Source organism: Pteropus vampyrus, unplaced genomic scaffold, assembly GCF_000151845.1.
Source record: "Pteropus vampyrus isolate Shadow unplaced genomic scaffold, Pvam_2.0 Scaffold561, whole genome shotgun sequence".
NCBI classification, from domain to species: Eukaryota; Metazoa; Chordata; class Mammalia; order Chiroptera; family Pteropodidae; genus Pteropus; species Pteropus vampyrus.
In genome coordinates, this window is record NW_011889342.1 from 190,869 (window position 1) to 217,256 (window position 26,388).

Sequence of the window (26,388 nt, forward strand, 5' to 3'; positions counted from 1 at the left end):
ACATTCTTCCCTGGGAACCTGGCAGCAAAGTTTCAAGAACTAGCTTGGTGAACCTTTGGAACATGATCCTGTCCTAGGTTGTTGGTTGCACGTGGTTTGTTGAGAAGACTTTTTTGCAAAAAACAGTGGGAAAGGAGAAATTTCCATGCACAGAAATTAGCCCTGGAATTACAGCTAAGTTTCAGTTGTGTTCAGTACTATCAGCAGAATCACATACCACCATTCCTCTTCCTGTCCCCTTGGCTTCTGGACTGGAGAGGAAATGAGTGGACCCAGGAAATCTCTGCATGAGAGTGTTTTCCACCGAGCTGCTGGAGATCACAGTGGAGTGCCTGTCTGCCAGATGTGTATGTAGAGACCAGCATCTCCTCCATGGTGAACTGCACGTCCAGACCTTTATCAGTTACAGCTTTAGAGATGGCAAGGGAAGGAGAACATTCTGCCTTGGTGTTTTCATCTGTGTTTTACTACACATTTACAGAAATGTGTAGTTTCAGATTATGAGAAAGTTACTGTGAATTACATTTGTACAAACTCGCAGACTCCTGGTATGTCCTGGCACGACACTCCATTTCTTGATTGTGCCATAGATCACAGTCTTGGCTTGAATATTAGAATCACCTGGAGAGCTTTGAGACTCTTAGTACTTGGCCCCCACCCGGGGACCATTTTCACTGTAATCTCCATGGGAAGGGGCCCAGGAATCAATATTTTTTAGGATTCCCCAGACACTGCCAGCTGTACAGTTCTGTGAACCACTGTTTGTACCAAGATTTCATTCTGGGTCAGGTGCTGAGGGTTGAGAATCCAGAAATCGCACAGTCTCAAAGGAGAGACTTATACTGGGCAAGTTGCAGGCTCTTCTGGTCATGCTTGGTTTTAAAGGCTTTTATTTACATCCACCCATATATGTTTCCTATCTTCATTACAGTTACCACCTTCTTAGTTGGAGGACAGAGACGATGGTGGTCTGGTTTATTATCAAGGCCCAGGCAACTATGTTGGCTACATATGAGCCCTGCTGAAATTTGGCAAGTGAGGCACTGACCATCTTAAGTGTTGAAGGTACTTCTGCTAGTCATTTGAGTTGGAAGACTTTCTGAAATGAATGACCAGAATTTTTGCCCTAAGGTAAAAAGGGGTTTGTGCCTTCACCAGTGTTCTTTGCAGCACTATTCACAGTGGCCAAAGGTAGAAACAACCCACATGTCCAGTGACAAATAAATGGATAAACACAATGTGGCAAATCCAAATAATGGAACATTATTGAGCCTAAAAAGGAAGGAAATTCTGACATATGCTACAATCTGAATGAACTAACCATAAGATGCGCTAAGTGAAAGAAGCCAAACACCAAAAGGACAAATATTGTATGATTTTACTTATATGAGATAGTCTAATTCATAGAGAAAGAAAATAGAAGAGTGGTTACTAGGAATTGCAGGACTAGAGTGAGAGTTACTGTTTAATGGGTACAGAGTTTCAGTTTAGGATGATGAAAAGTTCTGGAGATGGATGATGGTGATGGTTGCACAACAGTCAGTGTACGTAATACCACTGACCTGCACACTTAAAAATGATTGAAGTGGTAAACTTTATGTTGCACATATTTTACCATAATACAAAAAGTTATTGAGTGTTTTCTCGCCTCCTTGCCGAATATCGATTGTATTCACCTCAGACTAATGAGTCATTCCTGCACAGGTTATCTAAGACTGTTGCCCTCTGACATGACAGTTTAATTGTTGGCTGTTTTTTGGTAAAATGGCATAGTTGTCTCCTTGCCTGCTATCAAATTGCCAGCTGTTGCTTCCTGCTCCTGTGCCTTCAACTGCTCCTCTCCCCTTTCAGTGAGCTGCTTTTAATCTGGTGTCCTGGGAACAGAGATAAGCCAACCTTCTCAGTGGTATGGGGCTTTGTGGTAGCCTTACCCGATGCCACCACTCTGGTGTAGCTGTTTTGAGTTAAATTTATTATTCATTGGTTTTTCCATCTGGATGTCACTGTTTTGAGTGGTGCTTCCACTGGCCCCCTTGACCTGTTGGCATTGATGATAAATGGCTGTTATGAGGACCCTTGGGTGCGCACTAGTGGTGGCGGTCTGGCATGAGCCAGTCCTTCCAGGGGCACTGCACTCCAAGAGGAGGTGCTCATCCTGCCTGCCCAGTGATGAGTGGAGAGCTGCTCTCCTTCCATTCCTGGAGTCTTCTAGGGTCTGATATTGTGAAACCCAAGACCCTGGGATGTTTTCAGTTTGGGGTGTTCGGGTTTTTTATAGAAGCATCTGTAGGTGTTTTCTCATTTGCTCACAGTGCTTTATTAGGCAAGCAGCTTTCTCTGTGGTCCATTGTGTAGTCCAAATAATGTCAAGAACTTATAGGTCCCAGAAGCTTCTGGGTTTCCAGCAGCAAAGAGAGATCCGTGGGGTGTAGATAAGGCACCTGAATCTGTAGTCATGGTTAGGGATCATAAAGGCGCCACCCCGAGACAGTTGTGACTTGAAGCTCTTTGGCCTTTGGCACATAGGAGCTGTGGAATTTCTGAGAATTCTGGGATAGAAATTCCAGGGTAGGGTCACTAAGTACAGTGGCTTTTTGCCATAATGAGGGGACTCTTCTTGCTCCACTTTCCTAATTAAAGGTGGAGCATATTTGTGAAATGAAAAATTGGTCAGCTGAGTAGCTGTCATTCAGCACTGCCTGCAATTGTGATTTTTATTTAGGGAGTCATTCTGTTACTGTGAGAAGGAATTAGTGTTCTGGTTTTAACAATGTAAACCTAGAGTTTTCTGTCATTGTGATGATTTACCTGAGGGGTGGAGTCAGACACTTGTCTCTCACACTTTATTTTTTGCAGGAAAATGTGCATATGCTCATAGTAATCAGTGTCTAAGTAAAAAGTGAAGCTGTAGTATGGAACTGGCTTAATGAACTGTGTTGTCTTATATGTAAATTCTCTAAGATATAAAAAATTCCTTTTTCATGATCTTAAGATAGTGTAAAGATGCTATCACTGAATGGAAGCTGCAATTTTAAGTAAGCCACTAGCCCCCCATGTTCACAATAGATATATATCAGGGAAAATGTGTTTTGAGTAATTTTACACATGAATAAGATGTTTCAGTGAAGAAAGTTTGTTCCCTGGGTGGACAGTTACCCTATTAAATGCATAATATGGAGGAAATGAGAAGAGATCAGGAACCACAGCCTCGCTTGTGAAAAGTTCTAAAGAGTAGGGACTAAAAGAGCCAGTTCCATGTGCTCCATGCTCTTTTTTCCATAGTACATCACAGTTTTAGTTATTTTCATTCTTGATTGTCACCATCCTCCCATCTCCAGTCCAAAATGCAAACCCATGAGGGCAGGTGTCTTTGTGCTGAATCTCAAGAGTCTGCAGTTTTGCAAGATACACAATAAGTTGTTTGTTAAATGGCTCAGTCAGAAATCCAAAGTGTTCACCTAAACCAAGAAGACCTCAAATGATAGATACCCAGTCATCCCTAGGCTCCTGCTGCTTGGTCAGTCTGGACCAGTTGTTTTTCAGCCTCTTCTTCATTTCCACATCATCTTCTCATAGACTCATGCCAGACTGATATATAATAACACATATCAGGGAAGGGGGGGCAGCAGAAGTCAGAAGCAAGGCAAGCCAGGTAGATAGATACTGGTTGGGGGGCAGGAGCAGTAGTCAGATCACAGGAGCAAAGTGACAAAAGGAGCAAGCTGAACTCTTACCAGAACCGCTTGATTGGGGTCTTACAGAGTCTAAAGTGCCATTCATCATGCCCACTTCTTTTCATTTAGGTCCTGCTGGGACCCTTGTTTCTGTAATGCAGTATAGACTTTTTCTTGTAAAGAATGCTTTTTTTAACCTCAAGTCATGCGTTGGGTTGAAATGAGTTATAATGACCCACTAGAAATAGTGAACCTAACCCATGAGGGAAGTTGTGTCAGTAGGGGTTGGGGGAGCTTACATTTTTGTAAATATGGGTCAATATGTAAACGGAACAAATCAGAAACATGAAAACTGGGCTCAGAGTGGGAAGGAGGTAGGTGCGTGTGTTGTGAGCTGTGTTGCCTTGGAGTTCGCCCAGCTAGGAGGGCAGCCTGGCCACCTTAATTGTGTTTGCCTAGAGCGTCTTCCATGGGGCTGGTGTTCTCTATGTTTGTGTTGAGTGAAATTCTCTTCTCTCCTAATCCTAGGACACATCTGTGTAGGTGGTGGTCTAGGTGAACTTGGCGCACATTGATTATTAAAGGAGTTTGAGTTTGAACTAGGTTTGATTAGGGTTTTTCTTCTTTGGCACCCATGGTGCATTTCTTCACCTGAAAGTAGAGTGCATTTTGATGCCATTTCTACGGCATCCAGTGAACTCCAAGAGAATAAATTCTATTTTTTTGCTCTAACATGGTAATAGGATTAGTGAAGGTGCATTGAAAATACCATTATAAGTCAGTGCAGCATTTTTAAGAGACTCTAAATAGTCCAGTACTAAAATTTTAACTGACTCCAGTTGAGTAGACTTCTAGTAATCTGCATGGCAATTTAGTCTCTGTTTTAAATGTCATCAGTTTGGGGTGGGTAGGGTGGGGCTTGTTGGGAGCAGATCTTTAATCCCAAATAGGTCCTCAGAAAAGTCTTCAAGGACTCCATTCTCTGGGTTTCATAAGTACCTTGCTCGCACACCTCAGTCATTGTGGATTGTGTTCAAGTATGTGACACCCTCTCCCTAACCTGAACCCTTTGCTGAGGCACACATGGCGCCCTAGGAGGTAGCACCTTATGCCTTCCTATCTTTGGGAGCAGGGTCTAGGCTGTGGATGGCTCCTGAGGGGGTAGTCCCGTACCCCACGAGCACACTTTGCTTGTATCACCCATGATCTACATCTTTCCTAGCTTCCATTCTCTTGGCTTTGTCAAATTGTGCTATCTTGATAGCAGTTTTAATTCAGTAAGAATCCTGGATTTCTACAGGAATAATTTGGAGACATCCTGGGTTAAGCATCTCAAACCTTACTGGGGCTGGATGGGGGTGTGAGGAACCCAAACAGGGGCAGTCAGAGATGGGAGACAGACATGAAGCTGTTCTGGTATGGTTCTGTTCTTTGACTTTCCCTGGTTGTTACCAACAGTGAGACTGTAGCTCAAGTGGTTTAAGCGTCTCTTGCTCAGGCCTTGCCTGTTCCTCCGACCTTTATCTCCCCTCAGCAGGCGGTACTGTTGCGTGTTCTTCCTCACCGGTGAAAGAGCTCATTCATGCCATTCACTGAGGGTGGACTCAGTGCTCTGCCCTCCTCCATCTGCTAGGGTTGGCACCTGATACTGTGCTCGGAGGCTGCCCTCCTGCATTGACTTCTTCATGTGACCGGCACCCTGCACAGTCCTGGGCAGCACTAGCTTCTCTGAGGCCAGAACAAGGGAAATGCAGAGCCTCTCTGAGCTTCTTACACTGGCTTGGGGGAGCCAGATGAGTTTGTGGGGGGCTCAGGGCCGTGTCATTAGTTCAGCTGAATTTTGCGTGTGCCTCACAAAATAGCTTCTGGGAAGGAGCTATGTTTATAACTGGGTTTTGCATTCCAACCCCCTCCTAGATATTAGGAACTGGGGGTCCCAGCCAGGTCTCAGCCCAGGCTTTGGAATGTTCTTCGGAAGTTCTTGTTTCTTCTCCCCTTGTGGTGTTTTCACCTTGGTTCAAAACTCTCCTTCCATGTCTAATACTTTAAAAACATTTGTGTACTTCATAGTTAACATTTTCTGGGATGGTTTCCACTTGTTCGAACCCTTTCACATCAGCTATTCAACTGTTGGTGGACAAACTTATATTTTCTCCAGTCCTTTAAATTGCCAACAGCCTGATAGAAAATCCCAGGAGAACTGTGGTGCCTTGAAGCCATGTGGCCCACACCTGCAACAGCCTATAACCTCCCCTGCTATGTCACCAACCAGGAGGCTGTGGGTTCCCTGATCTCTTTTTCTGCCCACCTCCTCTCTGTACTCTCCCCTCTGGGCACACAACTTCTTGAGTGGTCTCCCTCAGCCCTGTTGCTCAGTTGCTTTGTTCTGCCCTGCTCCTGTACCCAGGTAACCAACTTTTTTTTTTTTGCCAGGATTTGTCTTGTGATGGTTCAGCAGTTAAAGAGTAATCGTGGGCTCCCCCTTGGCCTCAGCTGTCAGGATTCAGTGTCCTGTTAACATTGTCTTTGAGTCTGACTCCATCATCCACCCTTTTTTTTGAAATCTTGTTTTGTTCCTGCAGTAGTCTTCGTGCTGAACTTGCTCTCCATTCCCCCCAACAATGTTCTCAAATTGTGGGATGTCTAATCCCTCACTAAGGTGACTTTAGCTAGTCCTAGGACCAGCAGTCTCCATGAGAGGACACCCTTATTACTCTTTCAGTTTCCAGCAGTCCTTCTCACTTTGAGAAGGTCTTATTGGGTGCTAATCTCCCTTTGTGCAAATCAAGCGCAGCTCCAAATCTTGGGCCAGCAGCCATGCCAACAAGCTCGTTTTCATTGTACTTATTGTTACACTGACTCTCTTTGTAGCAGCTAGTACTGGTTTTTAAGTTAATGGGCTTTTTTTCTTTCTTTAATTTTGAAAAATTTCAAATCTAGAAAAAAGATTAGCCAATTAACATTTTGCCACATTTTTTTAATTTATCAGTGTACAGGGTTTTTTTCTCCCTAAATTCTTTGAAGGTAAGGTGGCAGCTGTGATGTTTTACCTCAAGTGCTTAAGCAGACATCTCTTTAAGAGCATTCTCTTGAAAGCAGAGGGTCCAACAGGAGTTTGTACAACCATGTTCATAGCAGCATTGGTCACTATGGCCAAAAAGTGAAAGCAGTCCAAGTGCCCATGGATGGATGAATGGATAAACAAAAGTGTATATCCATACAGTGGAATATTATTCAGCCTTAAAAAAGAAAGAAAAGAAATTCTGACATATGCTACAGCATGAATGAACCCTGAGGACATCATACTAAGTGAAAGGAGCCAGTCACAAAAGACAAATACTGTTTGATTCCACTTAATGAGGTACTTAGAGTTATCAAGAGACAGAAAGTAGATGGTACCAGGGCGTGGGAGTAGGGGTAAGAGGAGGGGAGTTCGTGGTTAATGGGGACAAATTTTCGGTTTCGCAAGATGAGAAAAGTTCTAGAAATGGGATGGTGGTGATGGCTGCACAACAATGTGAATGTACTTAATGCCGCTGAACTGTACCTTTAAAAATGCTTAAAATAGCGAATTTTATGTACATTTTACCACAATAAAAAAAACAAAAAAGATTGAAGTTTTTATTCAATTTTTTAAACAAGGGTATTGTCCTTACACACATTTTCTTACAAACAAAAATATCAACAGTAATTGTATCCCATATTAAGATTTTCTGTGTTGTCTCTCAAAATGTCTGTCCCATTCAAAAAGGTTCACACAGGGTATGTGATATATTAATGTTTTCTTTTAAATAATTATATTTATAAAATACAGGATGATTTACAACACGGGATGATCATCTGTGGGTGATGAAGGTGGTGGGTATGGGATCAAAACAATACTGAATGTGTGGTGGCCTGGGTCCTTGCAGCCCTGGAGCCAGACTCATGCCCTGGCCTCCTTGCTTCTAGCAGAGGAACCTTCTAGATTTTTATGGTAAGATCAGCAGGGGACTCTTGAGCATCAGAATATGGCTAGTGAAATTGAGAAATTGTGAATTTTTAAATTTTACTGAATTCTAATTAAATGTTAAAACTGATGCTTGATCTAGTTATCGGATAACTTTTTATTACGTTTGGCACACCTTGGGTATGTAAATCTACTTTTTCAACTGTGAATTTTATAGAATCTAAATATAGATCAAATATTTTAGATGAAAATTTAACTCCTGAATTGGGATATGCTGTAAGTGTGGAGTACACACTTGGACTTCAGACCTATTTAGTATAAAAAGAAAGGAAAAATGTCTCAATTTTTTATAGTGACTACACATTGAAATGATTTTGGGTATATTGGGTTGAATAGCGTATACTATCACATATTCAATGACATATACTGTTAACTTCACCTTTTTACATTAATGTGGCTAGCTACTAGAACAATTCACATGCTCAAGTGGCCACATTATATTTCTATCAGATGTGTGTAGATATGGTGCAAGTACAAAGCATTGCATTTCCCATGCAGCAGCCCCCATTGCCGCCCTCTACCAGATCCTCCCTTCCTTTCTGGGCTATCGAAGAACTTCAGGCCCTTTGTTTTTTGCTGAATTCTCAGCTAGAGTCTTTCTCATCATCTGTCCTGTCCTAACAAAGCCTCAGGCCTGTGGAGGGAAAGGGCTTGGTTGGAGCAGAAGAAACATGCCAACTGGTTTCTGTTACTGGATACATGGGAGAATGCCTCTCTCACTCTTGTGTCTAGTTTCTTGCCCCAGGTCCTCAGCACAGAGGTGCGGGAATCATTGGTGCAAGGGCATGGGACTCCAGAGGGGATAGTAGGGGCACCAGCTCAGCTCAGCTCTGCTCCTTTCTGGAAGAGAAATGCCCAGTACAGAGTCTGGGAGAACTCAGAATCCCAAAGAGTGATATGGAGAACTGCGGAAGGGCCATGGGCTGAAGCAGCACATTAGTCTCCAGCTTTCCCGAGTGTGGCTTACAAACCAGTTACTAAGCCCAGTGCGGATGCTGTTTGAACACAGTTTATTTATTCATCATTCTGTGCACTAGACTCTGGTTTGAAGCTTTGTGTGGTGAGTGTTAGCTCTATATCCTTAAATATGTTTTACAGTTCTAATACAGAGACATCAAAGAATTCAGGGAATGCTGCAGGTTCATTGGGAGTGTGATGTCTGTATATCTGACTTTTGGTTTCTGATGGGCTGAAAGCTCCTCACTTAAGTGGGTGCTAAGGACAAACTTACTAAGTCATCCAGGAAGTAAACTTGGGCTGTATGATAGAATCTGAGTCTGAGATACCAGCCTGGCTACAGCTGTGGTGCCCCTGGGACACAGAAACCAGGGCTGGTTCTGTCAGTGTCTGAGCCAAGGTACTGGACTTCTGTGGATCATTTACTTCAGTGGAAGATGTAATTAATGACATAAATAACAAGACCATTAGTTCTCACAAAGCAGCAGATCCCTGAGCAGTTCTTTGCTTCGTTAGCTATTCTTGAGGGGAGATTGGTTATTTAAGTCCAAGCATCCATCTCAAACTGACACGGTTAAATTATCGTAGCAGAAGTAAACACTGAATGTTTGTAGAGGGCAGAGACTGCCCTTCAGTGTGCGGGGGTGGCTGGCTAAGGGGCTTACTCTTAACCTCAGAGGAGGGGTGCCTTGGCCAGTTTCCCTGGGGCCTGCTTGACTGTCAGAGGACCAGCCGTTGCTGTACTCTTGGAGTGTGTCTCTAGTTTAAATGCTGTCACCTGTCGCTGATTGGTTGTCATCGAGTCTTGGATCAGTCTTCCATTTCCTACTTTGGAAACCAGAGACTCAGACCCGGTCTTTCCGGTTCTGAAGTTAACTGTCACTTTCTGTGTTCTATTTTTTGGAAAAGTGATGCCCTCACTTCCCCCACCCCTTGCATTTGGGTTCTGTACCTGATAAAAGGTGAAGCAAGGTGAGAGGAAAAGTTGTCTTTCCTGGAGCCACTTCTTAAGAGTACCTGATAGTGGCAAATGTAACCTTTTTTGCGAGTCTTTCTTTTAGAATTCAGCTTCTCAGTGAAGGTCAGAGGGTAATATCATTGAAGGGTCAGCTCTTTATCAAGGTAACCAGGCTTCTGCATCTCTAAACCCTGAGTCAGTGTGTGCCCTTGTCCTCCACCAGTGCATCTGTTCCTGGCTCCTTGGAATGTCTTCGTGTCTCCTCTGGGCTATTAAAGGCCTGGTTTTGCCTTTCCTCTCAATGAGGGCTCTTGGTGGTCATGGCTGAAGTGTTACTAGGATGTCAGGGTTGTGGTGTCTCTGGAAGCTCTTGTGCTAGTCCCATTCTCTGAGCCTCTTTTGTCCCCAGTGAGCATAGGTGGGTTTCAGGGACACCCTGAATCTCCCTCTCAGCCACCCCGTTAAGCTTTGCTTACTCATTGAATGCTATTTCCACTTACATATAGCAGGCCCGTGTGCTGAGCTGACATGTTTTGGAACATTTCGGCCACAGGCTTTGTACTGCTTCTCCCCGGTGCAGTGCTAGCCGTCAGCTGTGCAAGTTTTCGTCTGCATGCTCACCCCGCTTACTTGGCTTCCCAAATTCTCAAATAACTTGCTTTTGACTGTTTGTTTGGAGGTCGACGCGAACATGTTTTCCTGGTATTTGATGTGTTGGAAACACCGTAGTTGTCTGTTTTATAGTTTCTCATTTTGTTCATGAAAATCATGAACTTGGTTTTTATCCTTTTGTTGGAAATAGAGGGGTCTAAAGAATGAGTGTGCCATCTGGTTTACACCAACCAGGACAGCCCAAGACTATTATCAGCCTAGTTTGACTAATCTCAGTTTCTCACTCTTAGATTTTTTCCTCGTTTCAGTTGTTTCCTTCCTACTGGAAAACCCTCGTTTCAGCGTAGGTAGTGCCCGGCCTCCCTACCCACCTCAGTTTTGTAGTCTTGCATGGCTCTGTGGCCATCTTGGAATCTGCTTTTCGAAGCAGAATTTTTCTGCATGAATTAACAGCCCTCTTACATTGCATTTCTTACTATAGGTTAATATCAGTGCCACATACACGACACCAGCTCTTTTGGGAAAAAGAATAATTAAAGATAAAGGAAGACAGGTAAAGAAGCTGGAATAATAGCTGTAAAAGAGGCAACCAAAAGAAAATGTCACTCTTACCTGTGAAAGGCACAACTCAAAATCCAGGTCAGTGGGAATGCAGAGGTTGAATTAATGGCATTGTATTTCGGTCATAATTAGGCTGAATCCTCTAATTTGGACACTTGAGTAGGTCAAAGCTGCTTTTGAGTGCCTGGAGGCCAGCTCATCAGGTAAAGAGTCAGAAAGACAGACAGACCAGCCCGCCATACCAGCAGAGATCAGTGGGAGCTTGTGAAAGGGGGCAGATTGCAAAGAGGCTGAGCTGTTTTTATATGTATGTTAGCTGGCTGGCTCGTTGGTTTTTCAGTGTAAACAGGTGTAGTCATCCATAGATCTGCCACCATATAATGGTTTGTATAATGGTTCCATGTACCCATCTACTTGTACTTCTTTACTAATTTCATCTGTAATTTTGCATTTTGCTTTTCTAACATGACATTTTTTTGTCACATACGTTTCTCTTGCCTTGACACAAAGTCTAGAAATCTGTGGAACGGGTTGCAAACAACAGACCGATCTGAACTTTATTGGCACACAGCCACACTCATTTGTCTAAGGATTGTTGGGGCTGCTTTCTTGATACAGCAACAGCAGAATGGAGTGTTGCAGACTGCCTCACACAGCTGACTATTTACTCTCTGAAAATTAGAAAAATTAGCCTGCCTCTGCTGGAATATGTTTTAGCACAACAGTTTTGATCTTGTCCACATCAATGTTTTGTTTTGATTTTACTGCATTCCCATCCCAGGAACATTTTAAATTACAGATCCATCCGCCCAGATTTACCCATCAACTGTGATGTAACCAGTATGAAACAATGGAACCTTTTACCATACCTGAGCCGCTCATCCCTCCAGCTGCTGGCAGCTTTTGCAAGGAAAAGATGCTGCAAAATTCTCAGCGCCCTTAATTTAATGGGCCTGCTGATTGGTTTCTAAAGCAAAGGGACTGGAATTCTGATTGGTGGGGTTTGGGACCTGGCTTCTGGTCCCTTGTAGTGGATGACAGAGAGCTCGAGTGCATCTGCACTCCCCTAGCGGGAAGGCTAGCTCATCTCCGCCTTGGGTCACCTGGTTCAAGGCAAGCTGCAGGGCTGAATCTGAGGTAACAGCCCAGCTCCACTTGGCAAGTCTGAAGGGCGGGACGGGGGAGGGGGGTGGTCAGGGTGTGTACAAGCTGAGGAAAGGAGGATTAAGGCTTCTAAAAGCTGCCTGGGCTCACAGCCACTGGCTAGGCTCCAGACAGCTCAGTCTAGCGGATGACACGAGCACTGTTCTCACCAGCTGCCTGAGCCGGTCAGATGGAAAAGAATCCTGTGTGTGCTTCCCCACTGACACAGATCACACAGTGAAACGGGTCATGGCCATGAATGGGAAGTAGCTTCAGCTCTGGGACCAGGAGGAAGTAGACCTTCTGATATTTGTGTTCCATAACCACCATTACAAGAAAGATGTTCTTAGGGGCAGTATAAAATTTGCTGCAAATTGACTGGTATTGAGAAATTTCCAGGTTTTTACCCAGGTTAGGGTTCCCTACCCGCTTCTCTTTGTCCCTGAGTAGAATCTTACACTTCTTCCAAATGATTCTTTATAGGAGAGCCTTGCAGTGGTAGGGAGGTGGTGGCTTCCTCTGTCTGCAGAGTGTGTGCGTCTGTGAACTTGTAATTTCATGAGGGGCTGGGGTCACCTGGCTTCAGCCAGCATTTTGCTTGGCATGAAACAAGTTCAGGCCACAGTCCCACGGGCCCCTTACAACTTGGTCTCTCCTCCTGTTGACCCTATTCCCCACAGCATCAACAGAGAAGTGTGCTTCGTATTTCACCTATGACACGGGCTGAGTCACATTGCAAACAGATGCCATGTGCTGTAAGAGTTATCTGGGCTCTGATTTGTTTATGGGGTGAAATTCTTTGGAAATATCACTCCTAGAAATCTGACTTGAGATACAACTCAAGGGCTATGTAGCATTCTGCAGAGAGAATAGGCCTACTAATTTATAAATGCCAGGATGTGAAAATGGAATACCATTGGCCAGACTACAGACTCACCAGGCACAGCAGTGCTGGTCAACTGGGCCTTCACCCTAGTGCTTGGTGAGCAGAGGCAACTGTGGAACAGAGCATTCAAGAAACACAGCCCCAGGTGACCTCCAGCCAACCAGGCCACCACCCATTCTGTCTCTGTGTTGCTGTGGGGATGAAGACCACCTGCCTCATAGGGTTGCTGTGAGGATTAAGCAGACACAGACCAAGTGTTTAGTACAGAGCACCAGCCCAGGAAGCAGCAGGGACCTATCACGAGCTTTCCTGGGCTATGGCATCAGCTATGTGTGGTGATAGCTTGCTAAGTGTGGTCACCGTATTTCACCCTGTTCCTGCCTTCCCTCAGATCTTGCTGCCTGTCCTTTTATTCTAGCACAGGAATGAGTGAATGGACAAGATGGAGTTCAGGCAGGGTCACTGAGCTTCGTGGGTCCTCTGCGAGACCAAGACTTCAGATGGAACTGCAAGTACAAAGTGTAACTTTTTACAACCTGCTAGGTTAATTTAGCCTCTTGTGATGGGCAGAACTGGGACTGAATCTCCAGAAATCTGCCAGTTCCTGGGCAGGTGCATACAGCCTCTCTCTTTTCCTTTCTTGTGTGCCCTGAGTGCCGGAACCAAGCCTACATACCATGTCTTCTCTGTCATGCTTCCTAATCTCCAGAAAACTAAATAGTTTCTTTCTGTTGAAAATTTTTTTTAAAACATTACAATTTTGTTGTCCACTAAATAAAGTCTGTCCTTAAAATGTTTTCAGATCATTTAGATGAGTTGTGATGATAGCAGATGATATCCTTGAAGGATTGCTTATGGGGTGTTGGGGGTTGTCTGTAAACTTAGGAAAATAATTTAGTTTTTATTTTCATTAACCTAGAGCTAGAGGTTCCCAAACTTCCATGGTTAACAGAATCTTTAGCATCTCAATGTTTTCGTTTGCTCCTAGGCCAAGGCAAACAACTGAACAAGTACTAATGTCCCAACAACTGTATAGCTGTTGGAAAAAATAAAACATAAATTGAAAGGAGAAATATACTCTTGCATAATCATGGTTACTTCCTAATGGAATGTGTGTGCTTGTTGCACAACTCACACCTTAGAACCAGATTGGTTGGATACCCACAACATGCATTTCCTGTTCCACGTCGATTTTTACATGGTATCTGCCTTTTATTACAGCAACTGCTGAACATCAAGCTTTGCAAGATGTGACATTGTCAAAAGAAATATAGTATCATCCGATGTTGACGTGATTAATTGCCTTATGATGATAGTTCCCACAATGTCCTTCTGAGATACCAGGGTACTGTCTAATATCTGTAGCTTTTTCTTATTTCTCCAAACTGGGAACATGTAAGAATCTGTGGAGAGTAGATCCAGAAGTGAGACACTCAGTTGGTTCCACAGCTTTCTTTGGGTTGGAAACAGTAGTCAAAATTCTCTTCCTGTCCCTGTCCTTCAACTAACTCAGTGAATTGAATGATGGCTCCTGCCTCTTGGCTACAGAGAGGGAATGGCATTTTTGGCTTTTTTAGGCATAAACCTTTAGTTGAATTGATTGAAGATAATATCTGCTGTATCACGAGAATCCAAGCAATAAAGTCCTCTGCATATCTACAGGTAGATTTATGAATTTTTGCATTTCTCGCCTCTCTCCCCATCGAGCCCTGGTACTGAGAGCCATTTCCTGCAAGACTCAGACTCACAGAGCAACCCTGGCAAGTACCCTCACTGATGTACCCTGTCCCCATGCATCCCCTACCGAGTTCCCCATCTTTTGCATCTGAACAGCATGCTGCATGTGTGCAGTATGCAGCCCCAGACAGGAATGGGATTCTCCTATTATCTCTAACCTCCCTCATGTCTCTGTAATCTGGCTCCAGTGTCCAATCCAAGCTCACCCTTCTCCCCGCACTATGTTCCCAATCTGGAAGTCAGGGACTTGTGAAGGACAAAAGGCCAATGTGATCACGTGGTCCCTGCACCGTGCCATCCCACCTGTCCTCCTTCCAGCTCGTTGCATGCACTGGTATTTCTCTTGTCTCGACTTGTGCCTGCAGTCGTGCCTTCTCCTCGCCGTCACAAGCCCTTTCCCTGTCCATGGCCAGAGCGGCCCTGCCCTTCTCCTTTGCAGTATTTACCCAGGTATTGCTTACTCATTCAAAGAATGTCATGTCTACTGCAGGCCTAGCATGGATCTCAGAATGGAATGCATTGGCTGAGTGAGTAAAGGTCAGGCCAGTCACCAGGTTTCAAACTCCGAGAATGAGAAGTGCTTTCCTTTTCCAGAGCTTTGAGATTGAGCTAAAGTCTCAGGGTGACAATCGGGTGTGGTCACTGTAGGGTGCCTTCTATCCCTGAGTCATTCACTGAGCACCTGCTGTGTACTAGGAGGACAGAAGTGATATAAAGATGGCCCTGCCCTTGGGCTCCCAGGTATGTGCCAAGCCGAGCTTTAGAGCACGGAGTTCAGAGAAATACCAGGTACTGCAAATGAAAGGCCTAGAGGTGACAGGGAAGGGGCCTATTGTGACCCTTCCTGTTGTTTATAGTGACTATTGTGAGAAGAATTTACCCAAGGCAAGCAGTCCAGTTGGATCTGTACCTTAGAATTCTAAGTCATCCTGGCCTTCATGTAGAGACTTGCCAATGTCTCTGTCCCTTGGCTCACAACAGATAGATTTTTGTTAGTTTCCCTTGTGTTTGCTGCAATACAAAAGAGTGGCTTCTTGAAGTTTTCTAAGGATTTTACTTGCTGCAGTCATGGGAGGGCCAGGCTGCAAGATGCAGGTTGTCTGGGTATGGCCTCAAGGGGCGGGTGCTGCCCGGGGCCCAGAGTGGGTGCAGAACAGGAGTCCTGGATATCTCGCAGCAGTGTTTGTAACTCGGTTGTATATGGCAATCCCTCACATCCGGGCCATGGATGTTACCTGTCTTTGCTTGTCCTCAGAGCCTGCTAAAAGAAACATCAAGTTATTTGTGGCTCTCAAGTCTGTCTCATCTGTCGAACACATATCATGCCTTCACGTTTAAACTAAAAACTTCCAGCAGTTTCTTTCCTTAAGGAATTGACTTCAGATGTTACAAGTGCGTGGTTCTTGTGCGTTAGTTTTTCATGTTAATTAAGATGGTGACCAGCCTGTCACAACCGTTTGCGTTGGACCCTCCAAGGGGTGCATATTCAGTTCTCAAGTGGGGACTTCCTTGGTTCAGAGGCCAGCCGAAACTCCCCAAGAATCATGTGTCAGATTCTGGGCCACCCTGGCTGGTTAGGCCTGCGTGATCTCTCCAGTCCTGTGTAAGTTATCTGTGCTTCAGTTTCTTCATCTTGAAAGTGGGGGTGAGGCCAGATGCAATCTCAGATGTTTTGAACTTAGATGTTAGATGTTACATGTCAAACATGAGCAGGCTGGCTAGGAATGGAATGAGGTTTTGACTTTTGTGGTGGAAGTAAGTGGTTTGTTTATAGCACAAAGACAAGGCAGAGTTTGAGGGTCAGGTTTTCTGTAGAAAAACCTCCATTCATTTTGTGAAATGGAAATCTTTGCCCTCAGGGGCCCATCTGGACCTGGCTTGAAGGTGAAGAAAAGTAGTTACTGGCCAGATCCCTCCATCCCTTGGCTTCGCAGAGAGTCCATTTGGAAAGAGAAAAGGCATAGCCCAGCCCTGAAGCTCCAGAAGTCAGTTATCTTGACTTCATCTTGCCTTAGGGACATTGCTTGGAGATTTCCAGAATGTTATTACTTAATGGAAAATGTATAGAGCTGCTTCCTCCTGGTGGGACGAGTTTGGCAGGGATCCAGTGTCCTTGTAGCTGACTGGACTCTACTGCCCTGTGGCTAGAACCACACCGCCAGGGTGGGGCCACCCCTGCCTCTTCCTGCTGGGGTTCACTGGGCACCTGATTGGCTGTATGATTCCTGAGCTGCTTTCTAGAGGAAACCTAGTGGTGGAGACCAAACTGCACATCATTCTTTATCCTCAGTGCCACCTTCTCTCCCATGCTCACTTTTCCAGCACATCCAGGTCTCCCTTCATGGTGGGACCACTTGCCCCTTTTGTCCCTTTGGGTACATTGGTTCTGCTGCATGGAAACCGTCTCCCAGCCAACTGTAGGCATCCTTAACCCTGCGTACTTCCTTCTCTAAGTGTGGCGCAGCCCCTCTATCGATAGAAACGCTCAACATGTCCTCCTGTACCTCTCTCTGCCTTGTTGTGGCCACCAGACTAAAGGCTCCTGGCAGACTGGCAAGTTGTCTCCATTGTTCTCTCCCGTCTCCTCCTTTCTCACTGGCCCCCACCTACAGTTTCTGCTGTTGCCCAGTAAATAATTACCCCCATCCATTTACTACCCATGGCAGTCTGCTATTTTGTGAACACCTCTCGTTCTTCCAGAAGGTTCTTGCAAACTCTTCTGGCTTACTGGCTTCTCTGTGCATGTGGCCAGCCTTCCCACTTCCCCCACAGCTCTCCTGAAGGCCGGGCTGCCCTCACCACTCCCTGTCCCACTCCTGACCTATCTTGATACTGTGTCCTTAACTGTGGGTTGTTTTTCTAAAATCAGTTTACTGTTTTATTTATAGTACCTTATTTTGAAAGAAAATGAAATCAGAAGCCACACATGGATATCAGTAAAATTAAATACCATGAGAACAAAACATTGTTAATTCTCTCCAGGTAATAGTATGTAAACCCTCCCACAGCCTCACCTGAGCCCTAGCATGTCACTGCAGGTGGCTGTAGACCCTTCTCTGAGGTTGAGGTCCCACTCTTGATGGACTAAATCTGAGAACTTAGAGAAATCTTTCTTCTTTGCCATTCATCTTAGGATGAAGGTATGCCTTTTGTTTACAAGGCTTCATGCACAATTGAATGCAGCTTCCAGAGTGTTTCCTCCCTCTGTCCCCTCCTCAGTCTGCCCACCATGCCCTGTTGCACCTTGGGTCACCAGTATATGCTCTCAACCAGATTCAGTGTATCCCTGGTCTCTCTTCTCTGAGCAAGCTCTTTCTAACGGTTCCACTTCTTACCCCAGCCTTGGGGCGCTTCTCCTTATTGGACTTTTAGGTGGCCTTTTTCCTGCTTTCATTGGGGTGTATTTACTGAAGTCTCTGGGCTCTGGGTCCACCTATTTTTGCCAAGCTCCACCTCATGCGCCTCTGTCCACGTGCCCTGCCTTGATTCCTGCCATAGGCACTGCTTTCCTAGACCACACATGGCCGTTAGTTCTGGCCACACTTGTACCACAAGTACCCTAATGGGAAAAGGGAAGTGCTTTGTATCACCAGTCTGAAGCAGGCCTATCCAGTCACATCATACTCTCATGCCAGCTCTGGGTGCTCCTTCCCCATCTTTAGCACCATGTGTGCGAGAGTACCAGGAAACAGTTTGGCACCCTCAAAGCCCTCCCTAATCCCCCTTCCTGTAAGTGTTCTGCCCGGGCGGGTGTTTGGGTAGAGCACACTCATCTTAGAAGTTGCTGCAAGAACCATTCCCTTCTTGAGGCTTGGGAGTACCCTGGGAGGGCACACACTGTTAATTTCATGCCTGGCGTCTTAGACGAAGTTGGACCTCATTAAATGCTTAATTTTAAACTCAGCATGAAACACATATCACCTCTAGACACCTAACTTGTCTGATGTAACACACCATCCAGTGCCTTGGATATCTCCATGAAAGTTGCACGAATGCGTTTCTCTCCACAGTGTTGTCCTCTCCTGTGAGCTAAAAGATTAATAAATTATTTTTTAAATGATTTGCATTCCATCTCTGAATAGGCAAAAGGCACTCTTAATCTCTTATCTGTTAAGGTGAAAAAGGATAAAGAGCAGTCCTTTCTCTTAAAGCAAACATGGATTCAGTTCTTAGACTGAATCTGGAAAATTCAGGGTCTTGCACGCAGTGGCCTTGGGCTGCTCCCACATGGTTCCGCTCCCTGCGGCAGCCTCTTCCGTGGAGCAGCATGCTCTCCTTGTGTTCTCTAGCCACTTGATGTACTTTCGGTTGACCAGAGCTGTGGAAGGAAAGCTGTTTGGCCGTGTCAGTTTTGTCAGCCCTTGGGCTCATCCTGCAACCAGGACCCCAGTGTTGGGAGCATGTGGCCAGGACCCATATGTGAGGCAGTCAGTTAGCCTGCTTGCCTCAGGAGGTCCAACTCTCCACAGCTCTGCATAACAGACTCACTACTGAGTTGCTTTTATGTAGCAAGCTCTCCCTTGATGCTTTTAAAATTTGATCATTTGCCAGAACTACATTTATAAAAAACCTTTGTGGGAACCTTGGTTTAACTTATACTTGGACTGAATTATAAAGCAATTTGTCAGTAGCTAGAGTGCCTGACGTGTTAAGTGTGTTCCAGAAAGAAAACCGTGACAGAGCCAGCCAGCTTGCCCTGTCCTGTCTTGTCTCCTCCACCTACTAGAGTCCCGTGGTCCTAAAATCTGCCCTCTTTCCTAAGCCCTTTCCTGACTTCCTCAGCCAGAGAAGTTCTCTTGCCCCACTGACTTCCGGTTTATTAATGGAGGTGGCCCTATGATACAGGCAGTTCCTAACCAACAAAGTCTGTCTTACTCCTGGCACTAGGTTTAAAGCTGATTGTTCCTTTTTCTTGCTGGTAGAACAGTGTCAGAAAACACTGCACAAAAAAAAAAGGGAATGGTAAATACACATTTTAATAGATGTTTCTCCTAATTAATGAGTGTGGAGACTCTCAGTATTTCGAGTAAGAGGTGGATTTGTGTTTCTGGAGAGCAATTTGGCACTAAAAATGTTTACCCCTGACCTTCAGTTGTCCCATTACGATAACTGAACAGGTGCCTAAAGTTGCCCTTGTTGGGGATGCTTTTGGTAAGAATTTGGCATGACCTAAAGCAGAGGGCAATCAGGCGAGAGGAGTGCACACAGGACAGGGTGCTCAGACAAGCACTGAGCTGGGATCTCTTACACACACACACACACACCCACCCACCCATACCCATACCCATACCCATACCCATGCAGGTCACAAGGGATGCCTCTCTATATCTCTATAAATAAACTTTGAAAAGCTAGTTAATAAGACGTTGGTTCAAGTATGGATTCATTACTGTGTTATTAGCAGTTTCCTTGTGGGATTTCTTTAATCAGCAAATATACTTTTTAAGTTGCCAGAAGATGTTCTTAGTAAGAATCTTTGCCTTGTGCACTCAGCAGTGGACTGTGGGCCATCCAAGGCAGGCTGCTCTTCCCCCAGCCAGGGTTAGGGTATCACAAATGCAAACAAGAATTTTAATGTAAATGACATATTTGGGCATGCAGATCATCCTCTCACACACAGTCACTGTCTCCTAAGCCTTCAGATGTTGTGAAAGCCTGATTTGTCCCTCTTTCCCCAAGAGCTCCATAGTGCCACAGCCACTGCCGCCTCTCTGGTTCACCTCCATGCCCTGTCCTTTTTCACTGGTACCTGATCTTATCTCTCTTCCTTTCCCTAATGGATGATGAGTCTTTGAGGAGAGCAGACCCTAGGGCTCTTTTAATCCTTTCCTAAAGTGGCTCCTTGGCTGACCTGACCAGCCTCTGCCAGAGGAGCTCAGTCCTTGGAGGCCACAGCCGGGGGGGACGAGTCATTATGGTGGCGCCTCTCTGCTGCCTGGTCTCTGACGGTGGCTTTTCTCTTCCCTTGTAGAGTTCCCGGTGAAGAATGTGATGGGATCAGTAGCATGTCTGCGGAGAGCGGCCCTGGGACAAGATTGAGAAATCTACCCGTAATGGGGGATGGACTAGAAACTACCCAAATGTCTACAACGCAGGCCCAGGCCCAACCCCAGCAAGCCAACGCAGCCAGCACCAACCCCCCACCCCCGGAGACCTCCAACCCCAACAAGCCCAAGAGGCAGACCAATCAACTGCAATATCTGCTCAAAGTGGTGCTCAAGACACTATGGAAACACCAGTTTGCATGGCCTTTCCAGCAGCCTGTGGACGCCGTCAAGCTAAACCTCCCTGTGAGTAGCTTGGGCAGGACCCAGGGCCGAGTCGAGTCCTCCAGGTCTCCTACACTGCTTCTAGGGAGGACAGGCTCTCTGGCAGGGTAGATATAACACTTTAGTTGTGAAAGCAGGGGGCCTACCTCTGAATTCTAGCACCCTCAGTGTCTTGGAGTGAGTGGTTTCAGCAGTCCTGATGAATAGAGAGGGGAAGGACGGAGGATGTGCTTACTGACTTAAGCAGTAACTGATTTCTTAGAGATTAAGGTGAAGGAATTCTTGTAGCTTTCCTTTCATTCCATGGGGAGCTGAAGTGGGAGCACTTGGGGGGTCTGGCTCCCCTTCTCAGGTGTGATTGGCTGACCCAGTAGCTGCAGTTGGTCAAACCGTGTGGGGGGGGCGGGGCTGGCTTGGTGCAGGAGCATTCCTCTTCTGGTACTGGCACCATCATCACCCAGAGCATGGGGCAGGAAAGGTAGTGGATTATCTCCCAGGAGGCAAATTCATGGAGTGGGGGATATGGGTACAGCTTTGCCCCATTGGCTCTGCGTACTGTCATGCCCACCTGCCCCATCATGGCTCCACTGCAGTGGTTCTTGTTCATTTCTACCCCCCAACCCCGCTCTTCTCTCTCTGGAGAGGTTTCTGTTTGCCTACGTCCATAACAAATGATTTTGGGAACTCAACTTGTATCCCTAACTGAGCCTCGGGGAACAAATGGGATAAATGTTTTAATTTTTCTTTTTCTTCAAAGCATCAAGGACTGATTGTCTTTAAAGTACCCACTACTGTTTGCCAAGTCCCACCCATACACCCCCATCCCCCTGGATGAAGGATTGGGATTAGATAACCCAGGTGGGGGTTTATGAATGCTAGAGCTGCACAGCTGTAGGAGCCTCAGCCTCAGCCTCTGCCAGGTGTCTAGTTTCAAGAAGGATGAACGCGTCGGCATGACCCTTTCTGGCTTGAAGACCACTGTATCTGTGACAACTGTCCAGGACAGTACTACCTGTCCACTGAATGTGTGTCATGTGCACTTAGAGGAAGAGAGTCAAGAAGGAGTCACTGCAAGTCTGGGTCATGGACTGGCTCAGGAAAAGGGGTGGAGGCAAAAGAGGTTCCTTACCAAATCTGGGCTTGAGAAGCTACTCTCGTTATTAACCATGACATAGAGTAGAGGCAACTGACCTGTCACTGGGAAAGGCTCTTAAGAGAGCTTACTACACTGGTCTCTGGCTGAGCCAGCTGTGCATGGTCCACAGGTGAGGGTGACCTTCCCAGAGAAAATGCAGAGAACAGGAGAGAAGAAGCTAGGGGTGGAAACCAGGGATGCCCTCTGCTTTTAGGGCACCAGAGAGAGGCGGGGCCCTACAGAGGGGAGCCAGGAGACCCACCAGCAGACAGCAGTCCCCAGTGTCTCCACATTGGAGGCTACAGGGAGGCCAGAGATGAGGATTTCGACCTGACCCTCCTGTTGGCCTTTAGGAGGGCATTGGTGACCTTAGGAAGATGTGACGCAGAAGTAGAAACCAGATTCTCGACGGTGTGAATGAGAAGGTGAGGACGGGAAGCCATCATTTTAAGAAATTTGGCTTTGAAGGGAAAAGGCAGCAGGGCCAGAATGGAGGAGTTGTTTTGTACAGAATGACACAGGGGGCTGAGAAGGTGAGACAGAAAAGAAAAGGGCCTGGGGGACCTGAGATCTCAAGAAGTCAGCATCCCAGCCTGCAGGACAGACATGGGGGAGGGAGGTCTGTTAGGCCAAGAGCTTTGGGAGTTGGAGCTCATCTCTGAAATAGAAACTGGACTTCCCAGCAGTACAGTGTGAATCCCCATCTGTGACTGTTGACATTACCCTCAGCAGCTCTGATATAGGAAGGAGAGACCAATGGACGGTGGCACTGATCTGCTATCTTCGGAGAGGTGGGAATAGTGAGGAGCAGACCCAAGGGTGGGGGGCTGATTAGCTGGGGGCAGTGTCATGCTAAAGCCCAGTTTTTCAGGTACCCCTTCTTCTAGGAGACATTAATAGGGCCACCCAAGAAAGAGTTCCTCCTTTTCTTCTAACATCTTCCAGATCTTTGCCTGCATTTTGGCCCCTAGTCCCTGCTACACATTTCACGAGGATAATGCTTTCAAATTCAGTAACGTGTGGTTAGACAGACTTGCTACTGAACCTACTTCTCCCTTGTCAGTCCCTTTAGTCTTCATTTCACCACCTTCCTTCTGCTCTGCCTTCAACCACTGTCCTGTTTGCCCATGAACTGGTTAACACTGTGGCCACTCCAAGCACCTGACACTATTTTAAGAGATCTCTGGCCATATAAAATAAAATCCAAATTTCCACTGGGTCAGTTACATTTGGACCTGGTTCTCTTGGGAGAGATGGTCAGAGCACAATATATAGAAAGCCTGGTTCATTCTTTGGAGCCTCGCAGCCTCCTTTTCAGGGTCCCGAGGGCTGGGATTTGTGCCAGCCCTTACATGTAAACCAGTGGCTTTTGTTTCTTTTGGGTGTCAGAGCAACTCAAAACCTCACACCCCCCAGCTCCCCTTTCCAGCACTGCCCACTACCGTTCCTGGGCAGGACTTGGTACTTGCTAACAGATAGGCCTGCCCCTGGCCATTGGGCTTCTTCTTGGTCTTGGTTCTGATACCTCACCCAAGCGTAATTATGAGGTTCTTGGTGGGGCTGGTTGGCTGTATGCAGGTCCCCCTGCCTGGCATTCTGGTTGTTTTTAAGAGTAAATGTTTGGTTTTAGTATTCTAGATTGAGAAAAGCTTTGGTGATAGTAGAGTGTTTGATCTGAAGGGCTTTAGAGTGTCTGTGCCTATCATCTGGCTTCTTTTGTTTGGCACTTGTAGAGTAAGATGTGAAGGTTTGAGGAGTGGGTCTGTTGGTTTTTTAACTAAAGATCGTGATGGCTATGCAGATTCCTCACATGGTAGTTAACCTGGTTAGTTGTTAGTCATTCCGGATACTAATGGATCCTTAGTGTAGACTGTGTACAAGTAAAAGAAGTAGGAGTCTGATGAACTTAACTAAAGGTGGAGGTCTGCTCTGTGGTACATCAGTGTAACAGAAAGCAAGGGGTCCCATTATTGGTGGACTCAACTGCTGGTTCCATAGGAGCTTGTATTTTATGGATGCGTAAAATTTCGAATGGTGAGGAGAAAGTAAAACCTGCCACAGATGGTTTTACTAGATAAGGACTTCTTTTTAAAGGCTATATGTTCTCCCCATTATTTACTAAAAATTGAAGGATATTTTAACATCAAAAAAATGGGAAGACCTAGATCTCAACAAAGACAACCTGTTCCAAGACAGTGCTGTTGGCAGACTTGCACATTTCCCTCCAAATTACCACCCAACATTTGGGAATCCTTTCCTGGTCCACTTTATCTTGGGGTCTCCTTGAGATTGTCACTGACGCCATGGAAGAGCTGGCTGTGTACCTGTGGAGTGACCTGGAGTGAGATCCGCAGGTCCACCTACGATGCCTTGTGGCTGCAGAGGTGACACTGGCCTTTTGCTCTCTCTGCTCTCCAGGATTACTATAAGATCATTAAAACGCCTATGGATATGGGAACAATAAAGAAGCGCTTGGAAAACAACTATTACTGGAATGCTCAGGAATGTATCCAGGACTTCAACACTATGTTTACAAATTGTTACATCTACAACAAGGTGAGATGTGGGTGCCAATGTCTAGCTGCCCTGTGGGGAAGGAGGAGGAGGAAGAGGCAGGCATGTCTGGAGCCCAGGAGTGGGGATGCTGGGACAGGTGGGATTGGAGTCTGGCAGAGGAGACCCTTGCAGGCAGGGATAATAGAAGCTGTGGTCTTGCCTGTGACCGGCTGTTTCTTGCGGGGAGAGGGGTGCTAATATGTTTTATTTCTGAGCCATCCTTGTTAGCCTGAAGCATGTGCTTCTGATGCCCTTGGGATTTTGGTTCTTGAGCATGTTAGTAGAGCAGGTGTGAGAAGGACAGTGACAACTTATTAATTTAAAAAGTCCATTTGGGTGATAGAAATTGTCAGGAAGAAGGCTATTAAAATGTAGTTGTGCAAAGTTGTGCTCAAACAGAAACCTTGATGTGGGAGTGGGGGGGGGCGATGGGGCCCACCACATCTGGAACTGTGGACATGACCATTGTCAACTCATGGCCATAGAATCGAGTGTCCCCTGATCTTAACACTAGACCTGAAGATCACTTCTTAACCCAGTAGCCAAACCTTTCGGCTCGGCTATGCCATGAAGCCAGATCATTTATTTACAGTTCAGACCACAGATGTGATTAAAACCAACCCTTTCAAATAGAACGGCCCTGGAGGGAGACACTATACAGAACTCAGCTTTTGACCTCTGCTGGTGTAGTGGGTAAAATTGCCCAGAAGAGATGGGTAGGTGAGTTTCTTGAAGTTTACCGCATTTTTAAGAGTCTCAGCTCTCACCACTAGGTTTAAGTGACAAGTGCACAGGCAAGGTTCTCAGTTTTGAGATGAGTGGGGAACAGCATGTTACAGAGGAGGGGACAGTGGGGACCTATAAGCAGTGTGAGATGGACATTGCCCCCAGCCCCAGTGAGCTGTCTTGGGAGTTCACTGGGGAACATGATCAGAGCCCTGCTAATGTATCTGTGGTAAATTCTGTGTAATTCAAGTATATCTAGTGAAGTTGAATTGTGTCAAAAGAGAGGCCCTAATGCAAAGGAGGGCCCCTGTCTGTGATTGGCAAATTATTAGATACTTAAGGCATTAGGATGATTTCTCAGGCAGATCAGAGCTTAAAAGACTAGAGAGGGAGGTGCTGACTTAGCAGACCTGAGCCTCTGTGATGCCTGGTAGTATAACTGTTGTGGCCCTTTGGGGTTCAGCTCAGGGACCCTGAATATGATGCTTTACTTTGGGGTAGGGGTGGGTGCCTAGCGTGGGGAGCTCTTGCTCTGTCTAGAAAGGTGAGAGGACCTTCTGACCCTCACCCCACGTGTCTTTTCCAGCCTGGAGATGACATAGTCTTAATGGCAGAAGCTCTGGAGAAGCTCTTCTTGCAAAAAATCAACGAACTTCCCACGGAAGAAACGGAGATCATGATAGTCCAGGCAAAAGGAAGAGGACGTGGGAGGAAAGAAGCAGGTAGGGGGCCCCCAGCACTGTCTCACACTGAAAGAGCAAGGAAACGGCTTTGTTTCTCCCCAGTCTTTGTGAGCCTCCCCTAAAATAGAAATAACTGAGCCCTGCCTTTCTGATGAACTTCAGTTAAGAAGAAAGTGTAACTTTTTCAAGGCCTTTTTAAGTTATTTGAGTTCTTCTCCACCCTGCCAGTGCCATTGATAGTCTCTGCTTTTCCATTTTAGAGAAAAGAAATGAACCTGACCAAAGGCAATTATAACTAATACCCCCATCCTAGAATCTAGAGGTTTATTATCTGAAGTATCTTAATGTGCTTGTGTTGGAGCCATGCCTGCTTTTTGGTGCCAAGGCTTCTGTAGTCGAGCTTGCCTTGTTTATCTCAGCACCCACCTCAGCCTCCTGCATCTTGCTCTCCATAGCTCTGTGCTGCAGGATGATGACGCTGT

The 26,388-nt window shown here is 45.8% G+C and overlaps 1 protein-coding gene across 5 annotated transcripts in view; it reads left to right on the forward strand.

Annotated features, from left to right (window-relative positions):
* BRD4 (bromodomain containing 4) overlaps positions 1 to 26,388 on the forward strand; it is a 76,442-nt gene that overhangs the window by 23,574 nt on the left and 26,480 nt on the right. For 2 of the 5 annotated variants that reach the window (XM_011384105.1, XM_023525424.1), the window contains 3 exons: positions 20,509 to 20,827; positions 24,360 to 24,497; positions 25,810 to 25,945. In XM_011384105.1, coding sequence (XP_011382407.1) covers positions 20,543 to 20,827; positions 24,360 to 24,497; positions 25,810 to 25,945 — 559 coding nt within the window. In that variant the 5' untranslated portion in view covers positions 20,509 to 20,542. Of the gene's footprint in view, positions 1 to 10,700; positions 10,850 to 20,508; positions 20,828 to 24,359; positions 24,498 to 25,089; positions 25,218 to 25,809; positions 25,946 to 26,388 lie in introns of those variants that run through there. The other 3 variants (XM_011384106.2, XM_011384109.2, XM_023525425.1) reach the window with 3 other exon arrangements.